The sequence below is a fragment of the Lytechinus pictus genome, chromosome 4, assembly GCF_037042905.1.
Source record: "Lytechinus pictus isolate F3 Inbred chromosome 4, Lp3.0, whole genome shotgun sequence".
In the NCBI taxonomy this organism is placed as follows: Eukaryota; Metazoa; Echinodermata; class Echinoidea; order Temnopleuroida; family Toxopneustidae; genus Lytechinus; species Lytechinus pictus.
This window is the reverse complement of record NC_087248.1, coordinates 5,393,810-5,413,703: the sequence shown is the minus strand read 5'-3', so window position 1 is coordinate 5,413,703 and position 19,894 is coordinate 5,393,810. Positions and strand designations below refer to the sequence as shown.

General features: G+C 34.7%; 1 protein-coding gene across 1 annotated transcript; it reads right to left on the bottom strand.

The window, feature by feature from the left end:
• Positions 1-1,303: 1,303 nt before the first annotated feature.
• LOC129259664 (origin recognition complex subunit 3-like) lies at positions 1,304-18,455 on the bottom strand. The gene is made up of 18 exons (XM_064098188.1): positions 18,382-18,455; positions 18,229-18,277; positions 16,587-16,690; positions 15,699-15,849; positions 15,074-15,234; positions 14,480-14,575; positions 14,145-14,317; positions 13,493-13,652; positions 12,694-12,807; positions 11,403-11,536; positions 10,728-10,791; positions 9,908-10,104; positions 9,384-9,511; positions 8,626-8,860; positions 7,981-8,122; positions 7,565-7,681; positions 7,034-7,110; positions 1,304-4,193 (listed from the first exon to the last, which is right to left on the bottom strand). Exons 1-18 carry the CDS (start codon positions 18,427-18,429, stop codon positions 4,088-4,090), a joined length of 2,256 nt encoding a protein of 751 aa, XP_063954258.1. The 5' UTR covers positions 18,430-18,455; the 3' UTR covers positions 1,304-4,087.
• Between the last annotated feature and the right edge of the window lie 1,439 nt (positions 18,456-19,894).

The following is a 19,894-nucleotide window of genomic DNA, read 5'->3' as shown; positions in this document are numbered from 1 at the left end:
CTGGGGAGTGGTGTAACTTGGTCTTTAGAACAAGATTGAGAGGTCGACGAGGTTGAAGGCATTGAGTATGGAGAGAGGAAGAGTTTTAAAAAGTAGCAATGGAAAGTGATATGGCCAAGAACGAGAGGTAAAGGGAGTTAATAGGAAAACTACACAGAACAAGAGTGTTCCATGAGAATTAGAAAGAATTGAGAATACTAAGAATGAATGAGAAAATGAACGATTGAAAGAAAAGAAATGGATGACATGAAGATGATGATATACAGTGCGTATCAAAAAAAAGTTTACACTTTGAAAAAGCCCTGGGAATTTAAAAATATACATGTGGGTAATATTTTCACATATATTCTTGGGTTTGGGTCTCATCTATCCAATGAAAGTAGAAGTTATGACAGAATGTTACACTTGAGCGAGCACTGTCCATTTTTGTAAATCTTGCAGAAATCTGTTTGCGCAGAAATGCTTGTTTTCATGCTATGTCAAGGGGAAAGGACGAAATCAAACTTACCCTGCGAAACATTTCTCATACATTTCCCTTGCACTTTTAGTCAATTGACATAAAACGGATACATTCAAGCATTTTGTAACAATTTTGCCACCCCAATTGAAATTTCAACACTTAGTAAGCACAACCCTTACCCTTTTTGTGCCAGCTGGATCTGAGGACATAACTGAATCTGAACAAAATAGCAGACATATCCAGCATTTTTCACTGTTTTTATCATTTAAAGTGGGTTTACATTTCATTTTTAATGTAATACTTGTTTCTCCACACTTTTCCCAAGCTTGACAATGAATAACAAAATAAAAATCAAGCCTAAGCCATTTTATGTAAATCACAGCTCAGTGTAAAGCAAGTATCGTCATGATGGCCTCGGTGTGTGGGGGAGTGGGGTGCCCCGCATTGCACTATTCAAAGTGTTTTGGGCAAGGAAACAAATTTAAAAAGGTAAAAGATATCTTCAAATAAATTTTACTAGCCACGTGTTCTTCATGAATAGGGTCTACTTTTATTCGCATAACTATTTCAAAGTTCTGCGCAAATCATTTTTCACTAACTTTTCAAAAGTAAGTGGTGCTCACTCAAGCGGAAATATTTTTCGACATTTATATCGTCATTTGCTTAAATGGACCTGTACCAATGTTAAAATGTGGAAAAATCTTCAGGATATTACAAATGTATAATTTTACAGGATTTTTTCTAAGTGTAAACTTTTTTTTGATACGCACTGTATAAACGTGGGAATAGGACAGGAAGTCTAGATAATTTTATGCTTACAAACAAAACTTGAAGTCAGTAGCATAATAAATCAAAAATTTATTTTGAGGGGGGCTGACATAGCATATGGGGCAAAATTTCTATAAAAGTTGTGAGCGAGCAAAAAAAATTGACATACAAATTGTCTGATAAATTGTGACACTATCCAGAAAAAAATATATTTCAACTTTTTTCCTTTCCCTTTTTTCTTAGTTGTGACTCCCCCGTCTGTATGCCAGTGCTTGAAGGACCCAGAGGTTGAATAAAAAAGAAAGAGTAAAATAAATCAAGGAATTAATGTATATATAAAGCTTGGAAAAGGTAAAAAAGTGCAACCATTATTCTGAAAGCAATAAATTTTAATATGAAAGCCTTGCCATTTTGAGAACTACCGTACCACGGTTGCAGGGCCAAGCAGACAATGAAAAATAAGGTTTTATGGTATTTTTAATGATTAAGTTGCCATAATAATAAGCTTTCATACCACAGGTCCTGGGCAATTCCATAAAATCAACCTTTTTGTTCATCAAACCCTCATGTTTCTCCATTCATGAGCTACTCGAGCCATAATTTGAGAGCAATACAACTTTTCATATGAACAAGGTAACAGAGACAAATCATCTAAAATTGTCAAAAAAAATATTGACTTGCCCCACCCCATGGAAGGTCCAAGAAATAAAAGTTATAACTTGGAGAAAAAAACAAAACAGATTATACACAATAAAAACACTTTTTTTTTTTCATGTACAAAATCAATTCATTTTTTCCATGTACAAAATCAACACTTTACAAAAATGTACATTCTTGCTCCATCTTCCTGGAAATGTTTCAAGGTGGTTAACGGAATGAAAGGTATCACATCTGTAACTGCTCCACTGTAATAAGATGAATATAATCACTTTCAATATCAGACTAAACATATGATATTGGAATAGTATAAAGGAAGGATGCATAATAAATTTATTTCATATTTCTCATGAAAACCAGGGGACAATTTCATGTAAGAACTTGTCAGACATTTATCCGACAAGTACCATTTTTCTGACAGTTACCATAGTAAAAGTGCTTCTCAGCCAATCAAAATCAAGGAAAGTTGTCAGATCTGACAACTTTTTGGACAAAAGTGTTGATGAAACCCTCCCAAGAATTAAATAAGCTACAGTATCATCATCTTTATTTTGATCATCATTACTATCATCATCATTAGTCATTACTTAATGATGTTGTACATTAATTAAGGTGGGGGAGACAGCCACATGCTTCTATCGACTTTGGTCTTAAAAGCTTATTGCATAATACACCTTTCAATTGTGACTCTGGTCCACAGGTGTCTGGGACCTAACGGCTATTTGCCATACAACAAATTTGATAAGCAATGCATAGATAGGAAATGTATACATCAACACTTCCGGTCCTTGCCTTGTGGTTTCAATGGGCCGTGACTTCATCCGCAATTAGACAAATTCCCCCATGGTATGGGGGCTGGGATTCAGTTGGTGATTTTATGCCGCTAAAGGGAAGTCGATGGGAAATTGTCAGAATAAAGGGGCTGAAGTCCCTGGTAGTGCATAGGTACCAGAAAGCCAAAATTACAATTGACAGAACTTTGCATAAATAAGTCATTTAATTCTTAGTATCATCAAATCAAATAACTAGTTTATAAACAAATCTTGCTTCTTCATCATCAAATGGCAAATACACAGAAGCCTACTCTTTTGCAGTGCTATCATCTAACCCTGTTTCAACAGAACTGATGATTAAAGAAACTGTAACATAGGGTTCATCAGCCAATCAATATCATGGTTTTTGTGGTAGTTACAATAATTGCAAATATAACGATGAACAAACTTCATGAAACTGGGCCTGGGTCCCGTATCACAAAGGTTAGCAATTAATCGTACACTTTTTTACGATCAATTGTACATTGTAGTATATGCAATCGATCGTAGAAAACTGTTCTACGATCATTGCTAAGCTTTTTGTTACGGGCCCCTGGTCAGCTTTCTTAGTTTGTACTGCTCAGGGCCCTGTATCATAGGACTTTGAGATTGATCATAAAATTGATTAACATGATTAATTGAACACAATGATGCATTTAATCCTAATATTGGCCCTATATATTGGGTTAAAGGGTTTAATACCATAATCAAAATCAATATTAGACTAAATTTAATCATATTCAATTGGATTGTAGACATTTCAGAAAATCATCTCATTTACAATCATAATAAATTATGTAACAATGTACTTTGAATATTTTAATTCACAGTGTCAAAACTATGGATTAACAAACACCAATATTGCATAATCATTTATTGTTTTTAATGAACTGTATGATTATCTGATTATTTTCAGCCTACTTCGTAAAATTCAGTGACGGCATCAAAACTGGCATTGATATAATAAATATATTATAACTAATTCAAATATGAGATCTTTTATCGATTAAATTGATGTAGAATACTTTGGAATTAAGTGGAAATTAATTCCACAAATGAATATGAATGTAAAAATAAGGAATGAAAACAAATATGAACAACAAATGTGAAATACTTCCACATTTCATCAAGACCATAAAGACTATTACCTGTATTCTTTAAGGGTAAAGTCTCATGTGCCTTTTCTCCCCATGTAAGTCTGAGCGAAGAAATTGAACCTCAGAGATGCTTGGATAAAACATATGGAGGGAATAGTCGTCAGCTTAGCAACCACCCCACGTGAGCCTAGCAACATGATCCGTCTTTTTCCTGGTATGTTTGATGAAGCCAAGCAATTGAAGCTCAGAGACAAATCAGATGAAACACTTGAGAGGAGACAGTAGCCATCATCTTAGCAACCACCCCATGTGAGCCTAGCAACGTGATCTGTCTTTTTCCTGGTAGGTTTTATGAATCCTAGAAATTGGAGTTCGGAGACAGCTCGGATGAAACGTGCTCTGAGAGACGACACCGGTCAAGGAAATTTCAGACATAACATATATATCAATGATCATATATGGGCTTTTCCTTAAAATATGTATGTCCGAATCCCCAATATGTGACACATATCTGAAATTATTTGTCTCTGTTTTCTATTTCATAAAAGGGTTGTACTGCTTTCAAAGTCTCATGGCTTGACCAGTTCATGAAGTAAAGTAAGATAGGAGAAAAATGGTTGATGATTTTTATGGAATTCTCCTTGTGGAAAAGTAATGTGCTCTAAGAGCCCCTTAAAAGAAATAAAAATAAAAATTAAGAGACCTACAGCATAAGAAGAACAAACATTGATTTACTGGTCCCCAGAAATTGCTTAAGTCCTTAAATTCAATGGCAACTTGAAAGAACTCATACATGGATCTTCAGGGTTTAATCTGACTTGATTAATGAATGGTCAGGTGTAAAATGTATAATTATGAAGTCAGATACCACAACATTTCTTAAGAGGAGGTTGGGGAATATATAAAACAAGGCAAACGCCAAGCGTTGTCTCGCCTGCATATTGCAGTCATGAAGAGACTGCATGTCAAAACTACATGTATGCTATATGACTTAGATGGACCTCTGTTACGAGTTTGGCGATCCCACCTCGAAGCTAAAGAAAGTAATTGTGTGTACAACACAGCAGTGCCAGTCATGGAAAGTTCATTGACCTTTGACCTTAATCAAATTCAACTCACATTCGAACTTGACCTGCACCTTCAAGAGATGGACCTCTTGTTTGAATTTGGCAATCCTACCTCGAAGATATAAAAAGTTATTATGTGTACAACAAAGCACAGTGCCAGTCATGGAAAGTTCATTGACCTTTGACCTTAATCAAATTCAACTCACATTTGAACTTGACCTGCACCTTCAAAAGATGGACCTCTTGTATGAATTTGGCAATCCTAACTTGAAGATATAGAAAGTTATCGTGTGTACAGCACAGCACAGTGCCAGTCATGGAAAGTTCATTGACCTTTGACCTTATTCAAATTCGGCTCACATTTGAACTTGGCCTGCACCTTCAAGAGATGGACCTCTTGAATGAATTTGGCGATCTCACCTTGAAGCTATAGAAAGTTATTGTGTGTACAACACAGCACAGTGCCAGTCATGGAAAGTTCATTGACCTTTGACCTTATTCAAATTCGACTCATATTCGAACTTGACCTGTACCTTCAAGAGATGGACGTCTGTTATGAATTTGGCGATCTCACCTCGAAGCTATAGAAAGTTATTGTGTGTACAACACAGCACAGTGCCAGTCATGGAAAGTTCATTGACCTTTGACCTTATTCAAATTCGACTCATATTCGAACTTGACCTGTGCCTTCAGGAGATGGACCTCTGGTATGAATTTGGTGATCCCACCTCGAAGATATAGAAAGTTATTATGTGTACAACACAGCACAGTGCCAGTCATGGAAAGTTCATTGACCTTTGACCTTATTCAAATTCGACTCATATTCGAACTTGACCTGTGCCTTCAGGAGATGGACCTCTGGTGTGAATTTGGTGATCCCACCTCGAAGATATAAAAAGTTATTATGTGAACAACACAGCACAGTCAGTCAGGGAAAGTTCATTGACCTTTGAACTTATTCAAATTCGGCTCATATTCGAACTTGACCTGTGCCTTCAGGAGATGGACCTCTGGTATGAATTTGGTGATCCCACCTCGAAGATATAGAAAGTTATTATGTGTACTACACAGCACAGTGCCAGTCATGGAAAGTTCATTGACCTTTGACCTTACTCAAATTCGACTCATATTCGAACTTGACCTGTGCCTTCAGGAGATGGACCTCTGGTATGAATTTGGTGATCCCACCTCGAAGATATAGAAAGTTATTATGTGTACAACACAGCACAGTGCCAGTCATAGAAAGTTCATTGACCTTTGACCTTCTTCCAATTTGACTCATATTCGAACTTGACCTGTGCCTTCAGGAGATGGACCTCTGTTATGAATTTGGGGATCCCACCTCGAAGCTATAGAAAGTTATTGGGTGTACAAAGTTATTATGTGTACAACACAGCACAGTGCCAGTCATGGAAAGTTCATTGACCTTTGACCTTTTTCCAATTTGACTCATATTCGAACTTGACCTGTGCCTTCAGGAGATGGACCTCTGTTATGAATTTGGTGATCCCACCTCGAAGCTATAGAAAGTTATTGGGTGTACAAAGTTATTATGTGTACAACACAGCACAGTGCCAGTCATGGAAAGTTCATTGACCTTTGACCTTATTCCAATTTGACTCATATTCGAACTTGACCTGTGCCTTCAGGAGATGGACCTCTGGTATGAATTTGGTGATCCCACCTCGAAGCTATAGAAAGTTATTGGGTGTACAACACAATTGTTGACGACGACGACGCCGACGCCGGAAATAGTGATACCTATGTCTCGCTCCGCTACGCAGGCGAGACAAAAATCACTGACTTCCTTGGCCTTATACAGAGGGTCGTGTGTTTGAATCCCACCATGGCCTAGTGTCCTTTGGCAAGGCATCAATCCACAATTTGCCACTCTCCACCCAGGTGTTAAATGGTTACCCGGTAGGATGCAAAAGCCTAGTATGCCTAGCAATTGAGTCTTGGAACTCTTGTTGGAATGCTTCCCATGGAGTGGAGAAGGTGCATACATTGTATGCGGGCATGCAAGGATCTGATGACCGGGGTAATAATATATCTGTAAAGCGCTTAGAGACGTCGTTCTGACGCTATAAGCGCTATATAAATGCGGAATATTATTATTATTACTTCTGAAGCCCACATTTATCTGAACCCTGTAATCATATGAAAGGATACTGTAATACTGAATCAGGTTTCTTGGATGTATCATCATTTCCTGTGTCACATTCACCTTGGATCACTGTGATGAACGCCTAGCAAACAAAAATAAACACATTGCATATCAAAAAATAATAGTGACAATAAATAATATACAACACTCATACTGCGCTTAATACAATGTTTCTAAATGGTACATATCATGAATGTGGCTTTAGCATGGTTGCAGTGATGGAAGGAACTTCTTTCTACTGGGTATCCATTTTCTTAACCTGGGTAGAGAGTGTTAAATCCAGATCAAATTCTTGCGAATCTATGCTCGAGAGGGATTCAAACCTTGAACTTGTGGTTCAAAGTCTAAGAATATTCACTTATCCACAAATACTTAAAGGTACTAATGAGTCTACATATGTTCAGTGTATTTTTCTGCAGAGCTACCACCATTTCATCACTATTGTTGTTTGCTTAAAGTTAACCTCAATCAGCAGGAACTCCTTGGATATTTGATTATTTCAAGCAAGAATGAATATTCATTTATTTATTTCTCACCTGCAGCCAATCATAAAGATTAACAAGCCTTCCACATTCCAGATGAAGCTTGTATACAATACACACATCAGGTAGTGAACTAGTGATCCCTTCATCTAATTTCTCACAATCAGAATTCTGTAAAAAGATATTTGATAAAAATAAAAGAGTCAGTTTCCAATTACTCTGACTGAATCATCATCATCATCATTGCTGTCATCATCATTGTTATCATCACCATCATCATCTCTATAATCATCACCATTATGACCATCATCACCATAACCAGCATCACCACCATCATCACTTCCACCACCACAACCACCACCATCATCATCATCACCACCATCACCACCACCACTTCCACCACCACTACCACCACCACCATCATCACCACCACCATCATCATCATCACCACCACCACCATCATCATTTACCTGTAGATAGTAGTTTGGGTTACTGAGTGCAGTCTGTATTGCTGACCTTGGCGGTGCATTGAGACGTTGTCTAATCTCTGATACATTGTTGTAATAGAACACTTCATGAAGAGGTATGGTCTTGGGACATAGTAGATACTTGCTGTATAAATAAAAAATGACAAAGGGGCACTCTCTTTAAAACAATGATAGGCATATTATACAACAACAACAACAAAAGGAAATAATCTCATTATCAGGGTTGTATTAATCAAGTTGGAAAATTAAATCATGTTCAGGTCAAATCTAAGATGCATAATCAATTTAAGTTCAGGTTTGTACTATTCTGCTTCGGACTGCATAAAAGCAAACTCATGTTAATATCTAAATATCATGAGTTGAAACTACAATGAATAAAAACAACATTGGGTACATCGGTGCATTATTTGTATAATTACACAAAATAAAGTTATAATAATACAATTCTAAAAATTCAGAAACTCACATAGGGCAAAAACCTTGAACAGATATTGATCCTAATAATACAATATTAAGTAACATAACATCTACATCCATTAAACTTTTGATACAATTTTGTTGAAGTCCAGCATACGTATGTATCAGAATACATAAACCCTGTAGATTGAAATATAACTCAAATCTTACCTAAATAATGAATCAAAGAAGTCCAGTATTTCATTCCTGAGTATTTCATATCGTGTCATCTTCTTCTTCTTCTTCGCACTGGTCATTAACCTCTGTTGTAATGTATGAAGTGTTGTCTTTTCCTTTGCCCCTCTACCGCCCTCTGTGTCATGACCATTCTGCATCCTGCTTTCTACACCGGCCTCACCTCCTTCATCCTCTGTGCTGTCTATCTCGACAGGCATGTTATAATTATCTGCGTACATTTAAAATGAAGTATGGTCAAAAGGTAAGCATTGTCAGTAAGTATTAGTAAACATTTGATGAAATATATTTCAATTTTCATATTCAAATTTTGAAAAAAGGATAAGTTTTAATTGGTTGAGTCATGAAAATTCATGAGTCAAGACAAATTTTTGAGAATGACCCATAAGTATTTCATCATTTCAAAGTAATATTGCTCTTCGCCAAGATTTTTAATAGAGAAGGATTCTTTATATTCAGATTTTATAAATCTTCACCCTGAAATCACGAGTTGAAAAATACTAGGTAATGATCATTTATGCTAGTTTCAAATATTCCCTATTTATTGTGAAGTTAATTGTCTGATACAACTATCAATTCAATTACCTAAAATATTCTAAATTTTTGTCTGCCAATTTTTTATTTTTTATTCACCCCTGCAGTTTATTTACTAGAAAGTATGGTAACGATAAAAGACCAGAATTAAATTACTGTCATCCTTTCATGAATTTAATAAGAATCTTTACATGTCTTACCTCCTAGTGTCTCCATCTTTGCTTGGAGTGTTTCCAATTGAAATCTCTCTTCTTGTAAACCATCACAGGTTGACAGAGCTTCTTCACACAATGTCATCTTATTGATCAATTCGTCTCGAGCTAGCATTCTGATAAAATGAAATTATTATCTAGTATAATGCGCATATGGCAGAAAATAAAATAGATGTGTGGTGAGCAATGTCATATAAAGTATGTACCTCCAAACCCTGATATGTTAGACCTTCTTGAAATTGTTTGTCTCTTTTTTTAATTCAAATGAAAAGTTGCCAGGCTATCATATTATCATTCCTATAGCAAATTGTGAGGAATAAAATATTCAAAAGCTGTAGAACTTCAAATGCAGGAAAATTTAAATTGCTCCAAAGTTTTTATATAAAATGGTTATTTATTCCTAACATGAACACACAGGAACAAAAGGGTCACTAAAAGTCCTCCTCTATCAAAAGAATAACTGAATAAACCAATTCAAAGTGATGATGAAATAAATGATTCTAACTTCTTACTTCAAAAATTTGAAAGCTTCTTGATATCCATCTGTTTCAAATATATTCTCATCTGTTGCCATGGCAAAGAGCTCTCTCATCTGTTTGCCAAGAGGATGGTAAGGCAGTCCCTCAGATAGGATGTGAAGACATTCCACCACAGGGAAAAATGCTTTGTGGTACTCATTAATTCTCTTCAGAAGCTCTTGAAGGGTTTTCTGAAGGAAATAATAGCAATTGGTGTTCACATAATCACTTCAGTATATCTATGCATTTAAACTGCACCTTTTGCTCATTTCAAAGTAGGCTAGCAGGAAGACTGCTTTAAAAATGTATTTTGTGTTTTATAATGAATAAATAAATAAATAAATAAATAGAAATGCAACATATTGAATTATTACACTTACATTAAGTAATCAACAAAAGAAACCTATTACTTGATAAAGAAAATATCACAAAAGATACTTTTCACTCTCATATTTCTCTCTCTAGCCTTTCAATTTTCATCTCCATCACTCCACGATTCAGCAGTCCTTTGTAAGATGAACCACACAGTGAATGGTAAGCCTCTTCTACATTAATGAGTACTTTGCAAAGCAGGCTAAGTTTATTCCGATACAAAATTTTAAAAAATCCACACCTAATAAGTCAAAATTAAATCCAAAGAATTATGAGAGCTTACATCAGGGTCCGATTTCATATCAATAACCACTGCAAAGTTTCTTTTGCAAAATTTCTATCAACCAATCACATGCCATGATTTTGGTAACTTTGATTGTTTATTCTTAATTCAATGCAAAGTTTAGTGAAATGGGTTTGTGACTAGCAATATGAAACTTACCTTCATATGTTTATCATCTAAGAGAAGAGCTCTTTGGTCACTAACAGGTCGACCATCAACATACCTGAATTAAAAAGTCATATTAGTTACAGAGGTATTTTGATTATTCCATCATTGAGTCACAAACAGACTAACGTGAAGTTAGAGATATTTATCTGTATACAATAGAATTAATACATTTACAATTTGCATACTACATCAGACTACAATTTGCTTAAAAATATAGAAAAATGAGAGTCTGAAGACAAGTAGGGATTTTGAATTTCAAAATTACACTATCTTCTGATGGATTTTCAATAGATCATCTTGAGTTTTTGGGGGGGTTATGTTACTTTTATCAAAATTAAAAATCAACTTAAGATCGGGGTTTACTTCTTCTGTGAGATGATATTACATTAATCTCACAAAATGTTTTCATGGGACACAAGTTAAAAACACTGATGGTTCCTAAGGGTATACCCCCACACTGTCAGGCCACTAACAACTTCATTTTGGAGATAATATTCTCCATCTGTCACATCCTTCTTTTGTCTGGCATAACAGGAGCCGGTAACATAAAGCTTAGCAATTAATCGTACAGTTGATTTTGTACACTTGATTACACATAATTGTCAATGCAATCAATCACAAACATCAGCACTACAATCTAACACTAAACTTTGATATAGAACCTACCTCCTGAAAGATGAGGCCTGTCTGAAGAGCTCTAACTGATCATGTGATAGGTTTCGAGTTCTGTTGATAGCATCGCCATAGCGACAGCATAAGATGCTCAGTGGCTGGGAGAAATAATGATCTAAAACTGTATACTGAAATTGAAGAAAACAAAAGACATTTATATTCCTGTCCTGTTGAAGTTCATCATTATCATAGCATTGTTTCAAATAAATGTTCCATCTTTACAAATGTCAGATTCAAATAAAAATAATGATATAATCTTTATGTCTGTACTCCTTTACAAATAAAATCTATTTCAATTGATAACTAACTTAAAACAGGTAAATATATTTTATTTTTGTTTTACGCAGAGGGCAAATACGTACAATACACTTATTTAAGTTGACTTGATTATTGTGAATAAAAAAAGGTTGTATCTATTTTTCTGAATCTAACTACCATATCATTGCAAATCAAATACATTTCATTTTTCATTCTTGAGTCATTTTATTGGGTTGGGGGCATGAATCATAAAAATGTTGTGTAACATAGGTATCATCTCACTTCACATTAAAAATCAATTCAGATGTGGCTAAGTTTTGATGTGTCAATGTCAGCAAGGTCTCCTACCATAATTATGTTTGAATTTGAAATCTTTAATGGATTTGCTGCAGTTCAATTTTTTTTTTTCAATACCATTACATGGACCTCACATTCATATATCATTGACAATAGACTGTCAGGTCTGTTATTGCTATACATCATGTTTGATTTGTTGTATTCAACATTTATGGAGCATCAATTTGTGCTGAAGTAGTTATTGGTAAGTATTTGCATAGTTTACATAAAACTAAGTTTTATTAGTTCTGTACATTTGACATGTGCCTTTATCCAAGATATTTTGGGAAGTCAAAAATTGATGTAGAGGTTTGAGGTTCAAGCCCTGGCTATGTCATTCAAAAGGTGACGCTTAAGGTCAGTCCCAGACTTTAATAACCATATCAGATTGATAACCATAAAAAACCCTAAATTACAAACACATATTTCTGGGGGCCGTTTCATAAAGCAGTTCGTAAGTTAAGAGCGACTTTAAAAACGACTGGTGATCCTTTCTTACGCGCAAAACCATCGCTAATGAATATACCATTTGCCATAAGAAAGGATCACCAGTCGATCTTAAAGTCGGTCTTAACTTAAGAACAGCTTTATGAAACACCCACCAGGTATGTCACAAAAACGGCCCCTACCCAATGGAATGATCATTCATGAATAACAGTTCCAATTATGTTCCTTTTTTAGTAATACCGACCTGTAAACCTTGAACAAAGTTCATAACAGAGAAATCATGATAGAGGAAGAGATCTAGTAAGAGCTGGAAGACCTTTGACCCTAGCTTGAATGGATGTTTGGCTGTCAACAACACCTAGTAAACAAATACATAATATCATTGTGATGCTATTATTTCAAGGATTTCATGTATAATACATACAGTAATAATAAATAAATTGGGAAAGGAATGTTGCTCTCATATATTTAGTAGTACGACAATACGCCAGACGGTGGCCTGTACTTATAGAGAAGAAGAAGAAGTAGGATTTGTCTAAAGAGGAAAAAAGTTTAAGATTTTTGTGGCCCTATGGCAGAGTTAAAAATGTGGGCATTTAAGGCTGGAAGGCTTAAATTGAATAAAAGGACGAGTATCTTAAACTGAGAGAGCGTGATGTTTCATCATGGTAAATGATTCATGGTGCAAAACTTGGTCCGGAAAGAGGACCACAAAGGTGAACATAATTATGTTTGTTTTCTCCTTTGACCCTTCTGCATTTTGGGATATTCAGATCTTTTAGAAATTTTGAAATGAAATTACATAGAAGCTCAAAACTAACATCTGTTTATTGTTCTCACCTTAGAGAGAATGACCATCTGTTATTGCTGATGACTTTTATGAAATGGTTCCCAGGGTAGCATTTCATGATTCAAATAGTAAGTGATTTTCACTCACATTGCTCTAAGCCAATCAGATGCAAGGATTTCAGTAGCTTATAACATTAGGTCAGTGAAAATCATTCACAATTTATTTGCTTCATGAAATGGTGACCTAATCTCACCTTATCAATGACTTGTGAGAGGTAGGTTGAGGAAGGTTGAGCCTGGAATTTCTCAATACTCAAACACGATGATACAGACTGAGGTAGTAGACGATGGATCACTGTCACTGATGTAGCTATACCAAAGGTCAACACCAGAGGGAGCTTTTCCAAATATTGACTGTCATGGGTGAAATCAGATCATTTTCCATAATTACAATAATAATAAGATTTTTTTCTTTGCTTTATTTCTAAAAAATATAGGGTGTTTTTTCAGAGGATACAAAACACAGCTATTATTACCCCAGCTTTAGCTAAAGTTGCTCCTTGATTTCTGGCACTCAGTGCATTCAAGGAATTGATCCTCCCACATACCCGCCATTCATCTCACCCCGGTCGAGTGCAGCAGAGTGTTGTGAATTTCTGGTTGGAGGAAACCACACCATGGATTTCATTCTAACCAACAACCCTCTGATTTAAAGAAGAAAATCAGAACCACTAGATCACCGTGCATCCACAATAATATACAGGTTCCATATAGATCATTGAGATTTTTCCGAACATACCATCATCCAAAACGTATTAAAAAACGTTCTCATCATCAATTGCGGAGTTTGCTGATGAGATTTGTCAAGCAATATCCAAACAAGCCTTTCACAGTTCTTCGACATACCTGCAGATATGAATGAAATCCTGTATGACTACAGGCTTGAACCCTTCAAAGTCTTCAAGGACGATGATGATAGGAGGATACTCAGGATAGGAGACCGTTCCTGTCATTGACTTTCGTTTCCTTGATCTACGAGGCGATTTGAACGTTGCTGTGGCACCCGGTAACTTTCTTTTCTGGTGATTTATAGAAATAAAAGAAAGAGAAAATTTTAATTCTGTTATCATTACTCGTCACAACATGAGAGAAAGCTGAAGGAAGAAACAAAGATCCAGACTGTAAAAGTGCAAGAACCCAATTACTAAAACATCAATCAAAGAAAATTTAGCCTGTATTACCTTTACATTGTCATGATACCATGACTGTAGTACAGGAAATGTACAGGGGACCTTCTTCAGATTTACTTCTGGTTTAGTTTCTTCGTCTTCAGAAGCCTGCAAGAAATAATTATTAATTAGTGAGGAACGATATACAAATTCTATCGAAGGTTTTCCATTTCACCACCACCACCATCATCATCATCATCATCATCACCACCATCATCATTATCATCATCTTCATCATCATCACCATCACCATTATCATCATCATCATAACCATCACCATTATCATCATCATCATCACCATTATCACCATCACCACCATCACCATTATCATCATCATCATCATCATCATCACCATTATCATCACCATCATCACCATCATCACCATCATCACCATCACCATTATCATCATCACCATCATCATCATCATCATCACCATTATCATCACCATCATCATCATTACCATCACCATCATCACCATTATCATCATTGTTATCAATCATTACCATTACTACCCCCCCCCCCCACCATCATCATCACCACCACCAACATCATTATCACTACCATCATCACCACTTTAAAGTGTTTTTCTTCTCATATTGTTCTTACCAGATATTCTATACCCATGAGCTGTGACACCACCATTCCCATCAGGCCTTTCAATGTTGCACAATCTCTGGACACAAGACTGACCACATGAGGGCTCACTCTCTCTTGGAAGACTGATGTTAGCTTGGTAAAGACATCATGATGGTCGGTTACATTCACCCCTGTAAAATGTTCAAAATGAACTTGTTGTCAACAGAGTGTACTTCAGGACTACAGACTCTGAGATCATCGCACCGTATTTATACAGCAAAAAATACAAAAAACAAACCTGAAACTTAATCACAAATTTTCTGAATTCGGTGGAATTACCTGGCTGAAATCTCCACACAAACTTCAGATAATGATATAGCAAGCCTGAAGTAGGCCTAATAATGAAAAATCAAGGAATTTAAGACCTTTCTTTTCCATGCACTGCTGAAATAGACATAAAATAGATAATGCAAACACAAGTGATAATTTTTTTTGCTACAAATAAATAATTCTCTATCATGTATAATGAAAACTAATCAATTTCAAATATGACATTTTGATTTTCAGATTTCCCAGAATTTCCTGGAATTTCTTACTATCCCGGAAATTACCTGCATAAACTCTAGATCTACTAAAAAGGTGTATTTGACAGTACCTGTTACAAATGCCGCAGTTGGGATCTCCTTAAGCTTAGGCCTGGACCTACTTGATCCCAGATCCTCATCCATCTTGAATCCTGCCTGAGCATTCTTGATGAAGTCTAGAAGATCATCAAAAAGTGTTTTGTTGATCTCTGCCTGTAAAGTCTGTAACAGAGAAAAACAGTAATGAAGAATTGACACATAAGTTGACTTTTATAATTGACTTTCTTTTAAACAAGTGCACACATTGTTATTACCAAGAATGCTAATAAAACATTTCCATTAATTCTAACAAAGGATTTTTTTTTTAAGTTGATTAAATGCCTGATCCCTGACATAGGTGCCAGGGATCATATCCCAGACTTCAATGTGTCTAGTCCGATATCTTGAACCACCTCCATGAATAACTATCTTGACGTCAGCATTACTTATATATTCAAACCAAATATACATGTTTGGGTAAATTGCTAATTTGTTCACTGCCAACTCGTCCACTCACCACATGGTCTACCTTCATTTAGTCTCATGCCATTCCGTCCATCAACATTTCTACTAACAACCATTTGGTCCAATAACCATTTAGTCCAATCATCACTTCGTCTAATCACCAGTCTGTCTTTTACCATTTCGTCTAATAACCAGTTGGTCTAATATCCATTTTCTTTTCCTTCATTTTGCACTATTAAGTTTAATTAGACCAAATGGTATATGGACTAAATGGCTATTGGACCAACTGGCTATTAGAAGGAACTGCATCAGACTAAATGAAAGTAGACCATTTGGTGAGTGGATGAACTGATGGTAGACCAGATGAACATAGACGAGCTGGCAATTGGACGAATCGGCATTAGACAAATTGGAAACATTTTATGTCAAGGTAGACTTCCTCGTAAAGATCTTACCTCAATATCATCATTGATAAGCTCCCACTGGGCATCTCCAGTCTCAAATCTCAGCTTACAATCATTACTGCTTTCAGCTTTGCTTTCAGGTATGAAATAATCTCCTGCATTCATTTTTTTTACCATTTAAAACAAAAGTAAAAAGTACAAGTACGATCTTGAATTCCTGTAAATTTACTTTAATGTTGGAAGTGAAGGGTTAAAATAAATGTTAAAATAAAATAAATTGAATAACATTTTTTTATCTGAAATTTATCTCATTTCAAACATTATCTGCAATCTGCAATTCTTATGTCTTTTTCTCTTTTTTTCTCATTTGTCAATTAACCATTTGAAATGAATATATGATTAAAAATATAAATAATGAATATCATTTGGAATCTAAGGACAAAACTACATTTAAAAAGACTAAGGTGAGTAAATGTTGAATTGTTTTTCTATTAAAATATCAAAATCAAAAGTTTTTCTTTTATTGCTTACATGCATATTGAAAATAAATAGTGTTGATAAAAATTTATCTTCTAATTCGTATTTGCAAATTTAAATTTAGAACAGGAATTTTGATGTTTTAAGTGTTGCCATGAAAGGAAAGCCATTGTCAATGAATGAATAAAAAATATGGATGTTTAAAATTGACCTTTTTTTAAAGCATAATTCTCATGGTCCTGAATCGTAATTGCAAAATCACAATTTTTTAGTCAATACAGCAGTCCTGAATTGATCATCAGATATTACTTATAATATTCATATTTATTGCAATAAGAAAATTTGATCCCTTTATCAATTTTGGTTTTAAGGCTGTAACACTAAAGATAGAAATATATGAGAAATTGCAAACCCTTTGCCTTTGAATTGGAGATTACATTTACACATTATCCTTTCGGAAAATGAGCAAGAGAGGTGTAACTACATGATTCACGACTCTTGTTGCAATGAACGGTTCTTTGAGCTTAATGAATATTATAGGATGTTACAATATTCAGAACTTCATAAAACTTATCAGAGATGCAGCACACATAGTGAGGAAAAAAATAAAAAGGAGAGGAAAAAGGGGTAGAAATTGGGAGAAAATTGGGGGAAATTAAAATGAGGAAGAAAAATATCAATATCAAATTAATATAGAAAGGAAGGAAGGAAGGAAAGAAAGAAGGAAAGAAAGAAAAAAAAAGAGAGAAAAGATAAGAAAAAAGAAAGACAGAAAGAAAGAAAAGAAAAAAAATTACTAGATAAATAAATATCACGTTCGAGTATCTTATTCATGTTATGGAACTGAGCAATGTCAATGAAAAAGAGAAAGAAAGAAAATACAAAATAAAGTCAGACTCAAAGAAATCAGTTTATTACCAATAATCTTTTATTAAGTTTTACTTTTAGCAGTCAAAGTTAAAGTAAACTTAGTTTATGTTCCTTCCATTCTTAGCTCGTAAGTATACCAAATTTGCAAAACGAATTTGGTATGAATAAACAGGAATTTAGCTCCTGTGCAATTTTTATTACTCTATCACGGAAAAGTGATATTCATGTCGGATATGTGTGCATTGGGATCGCACACGCTGGTAACCATAATTATGTGTGCGTCATCAATGACATTAATTTATCATCTACATCACAGAAATACACGGATGGGGATGGGTTTACTTACCGGGATAAAGAGGCTGACGTCTCTTCTTGGCTTTGAACACGAAACATCCCTAAAACGAGATCAATAAAATAAAAAGTTTGAGTATCATATTCATGATATGGTACTGAGCAATGAAAGATCGATCAATTCAAGTTTAAAAGACAATTTTAGTACCTTTGAAACTGAAGTTGTAGCCCCACACGTGAAATCGTAGTCTGCCATTTTGAGATTGTTTTGCTAGCCTCACGGAAATGCGCCTTTTAGTATTTTCTGAATATACATTCCCAATATAACTAGTAATATGATGAAGAAAGGGGATATAGAAATAGTAGGTTCAGTCGTAACACAATTATCTGAATAGCAATATTAACAAAGTAAGGTTTATTCCTATATTGATAATAATGATAATACGGTAGTGATAGGACTATTAGTATATGTTAAAGGGGGAATTGTCAATTATAACTGATTGCCTGACGATAATGTTTGTAAGGCGGTATCATCATTATCATCATAAGCTATTTAAATGAAAAATGAACAGAGTTGAATTGAGTTGAATGTTTGAATTTATGTATTTAGTTGTAGATGAAATAAATATAATTATTCAAAAAATTGATTAAGATTAAAATAGGCCTATGATTAATACTGGAGACTAAATAATGATACAACTTCATTATCATGTTAAGGCTGTGAATATGATCACAATTTATTTATTTGTTCATTTATATATATATATATATATATATATATTTTACATTTCATAAGCCACTTTTCAAATACTGGGATAAACGTCTAAGAAATGAATGTAAACATTTATTTCCACATTCGTGCAAATGGGTTAGCAATGCGTACTCAGATGCGATTCTGGGATTGCGCCATCTACCGATCTGTCATGAACACAACATTGAGAAAAGAAGATGTGGTTAACTTCATGAGGTATTAAAGAAAATAAATCAAAATCGCATAACATTCATATTGAAGAAAAAAAACTTGATAATTGAACAGGAACAGGAATTAACTGCATTCCTCGTTTTTTTTTCTGGAGTTTTACAAAGCAGTTATCCAGCATGCATCTGTGTACAGGATTTTGGAGTGGCGACGATTACTCGAAGATCATTATAAACAAGAGAGATTTGATATTTGAGTAATTTTTCATTAAATCTTAAGCAAAGAATGACGTTTCTAGGGCCTTCATCGAATATAGATTTTGTTCGTTTAAGAAACTTGACAGTGAGAAATTTATTCAATCGTAGGACTGGGAGAGAACAAAACGATTTGTATTGTATTTGTATACAGGCGTATCCCGTCACAACCTTTTGCTTTCAGGGAACTACGTCCTTTTATGTTAATAAATATGTTTTATATTTATTTTTATGAAAAATGGTTTTGTATAATCTATATTGAAAATTATATTTTGTGAAAAATGGAAGAGAATAAATGTTTATTTGAATTGAAAAGAATATGTTGCAGAAGGATAGAAACAAGTTTTCCGTGAGGAGCTATAAGTTTAATCGAGATTCGAGAGAAGACTTATCATATTGCTGGACTTCAATATTGATTGCAAGCCTGCATAGCCCACATACAAACCATATTGATAGCTAAATCGTATTCTTTGGAAGTCTTTTCTTAATAATTCCTGGTTTATATTGCTTTACAAGTTTACATAATGTTAAACCATGGGCGGAAATTC

Excerpts from the sequence above, each read along its gene's own strand:
- LOC129259664 (XM_064098188.1), bottom strand. The coding sequence starts at position 18,429 with ATGGCAGACTACGATTTCACGTGTGGGGCTACAACTTCAGTTTCAAAG. Across the intron at positions 15,850-16,586 it reads TTATCAATGATGATATTGAG|ACTTTACAGGCAGAGATCAA; the intron begins GTAAGATCTTTA and ends TCTCTGTTACAG. Across the intron at positions 10,105-10,727 it reads TAGATGATAAACATATGAAG|AAAACCCTTCAAGAGCTTCT; the intron begins GTAAGTTTCATA and ends TATTTCCTTCAG.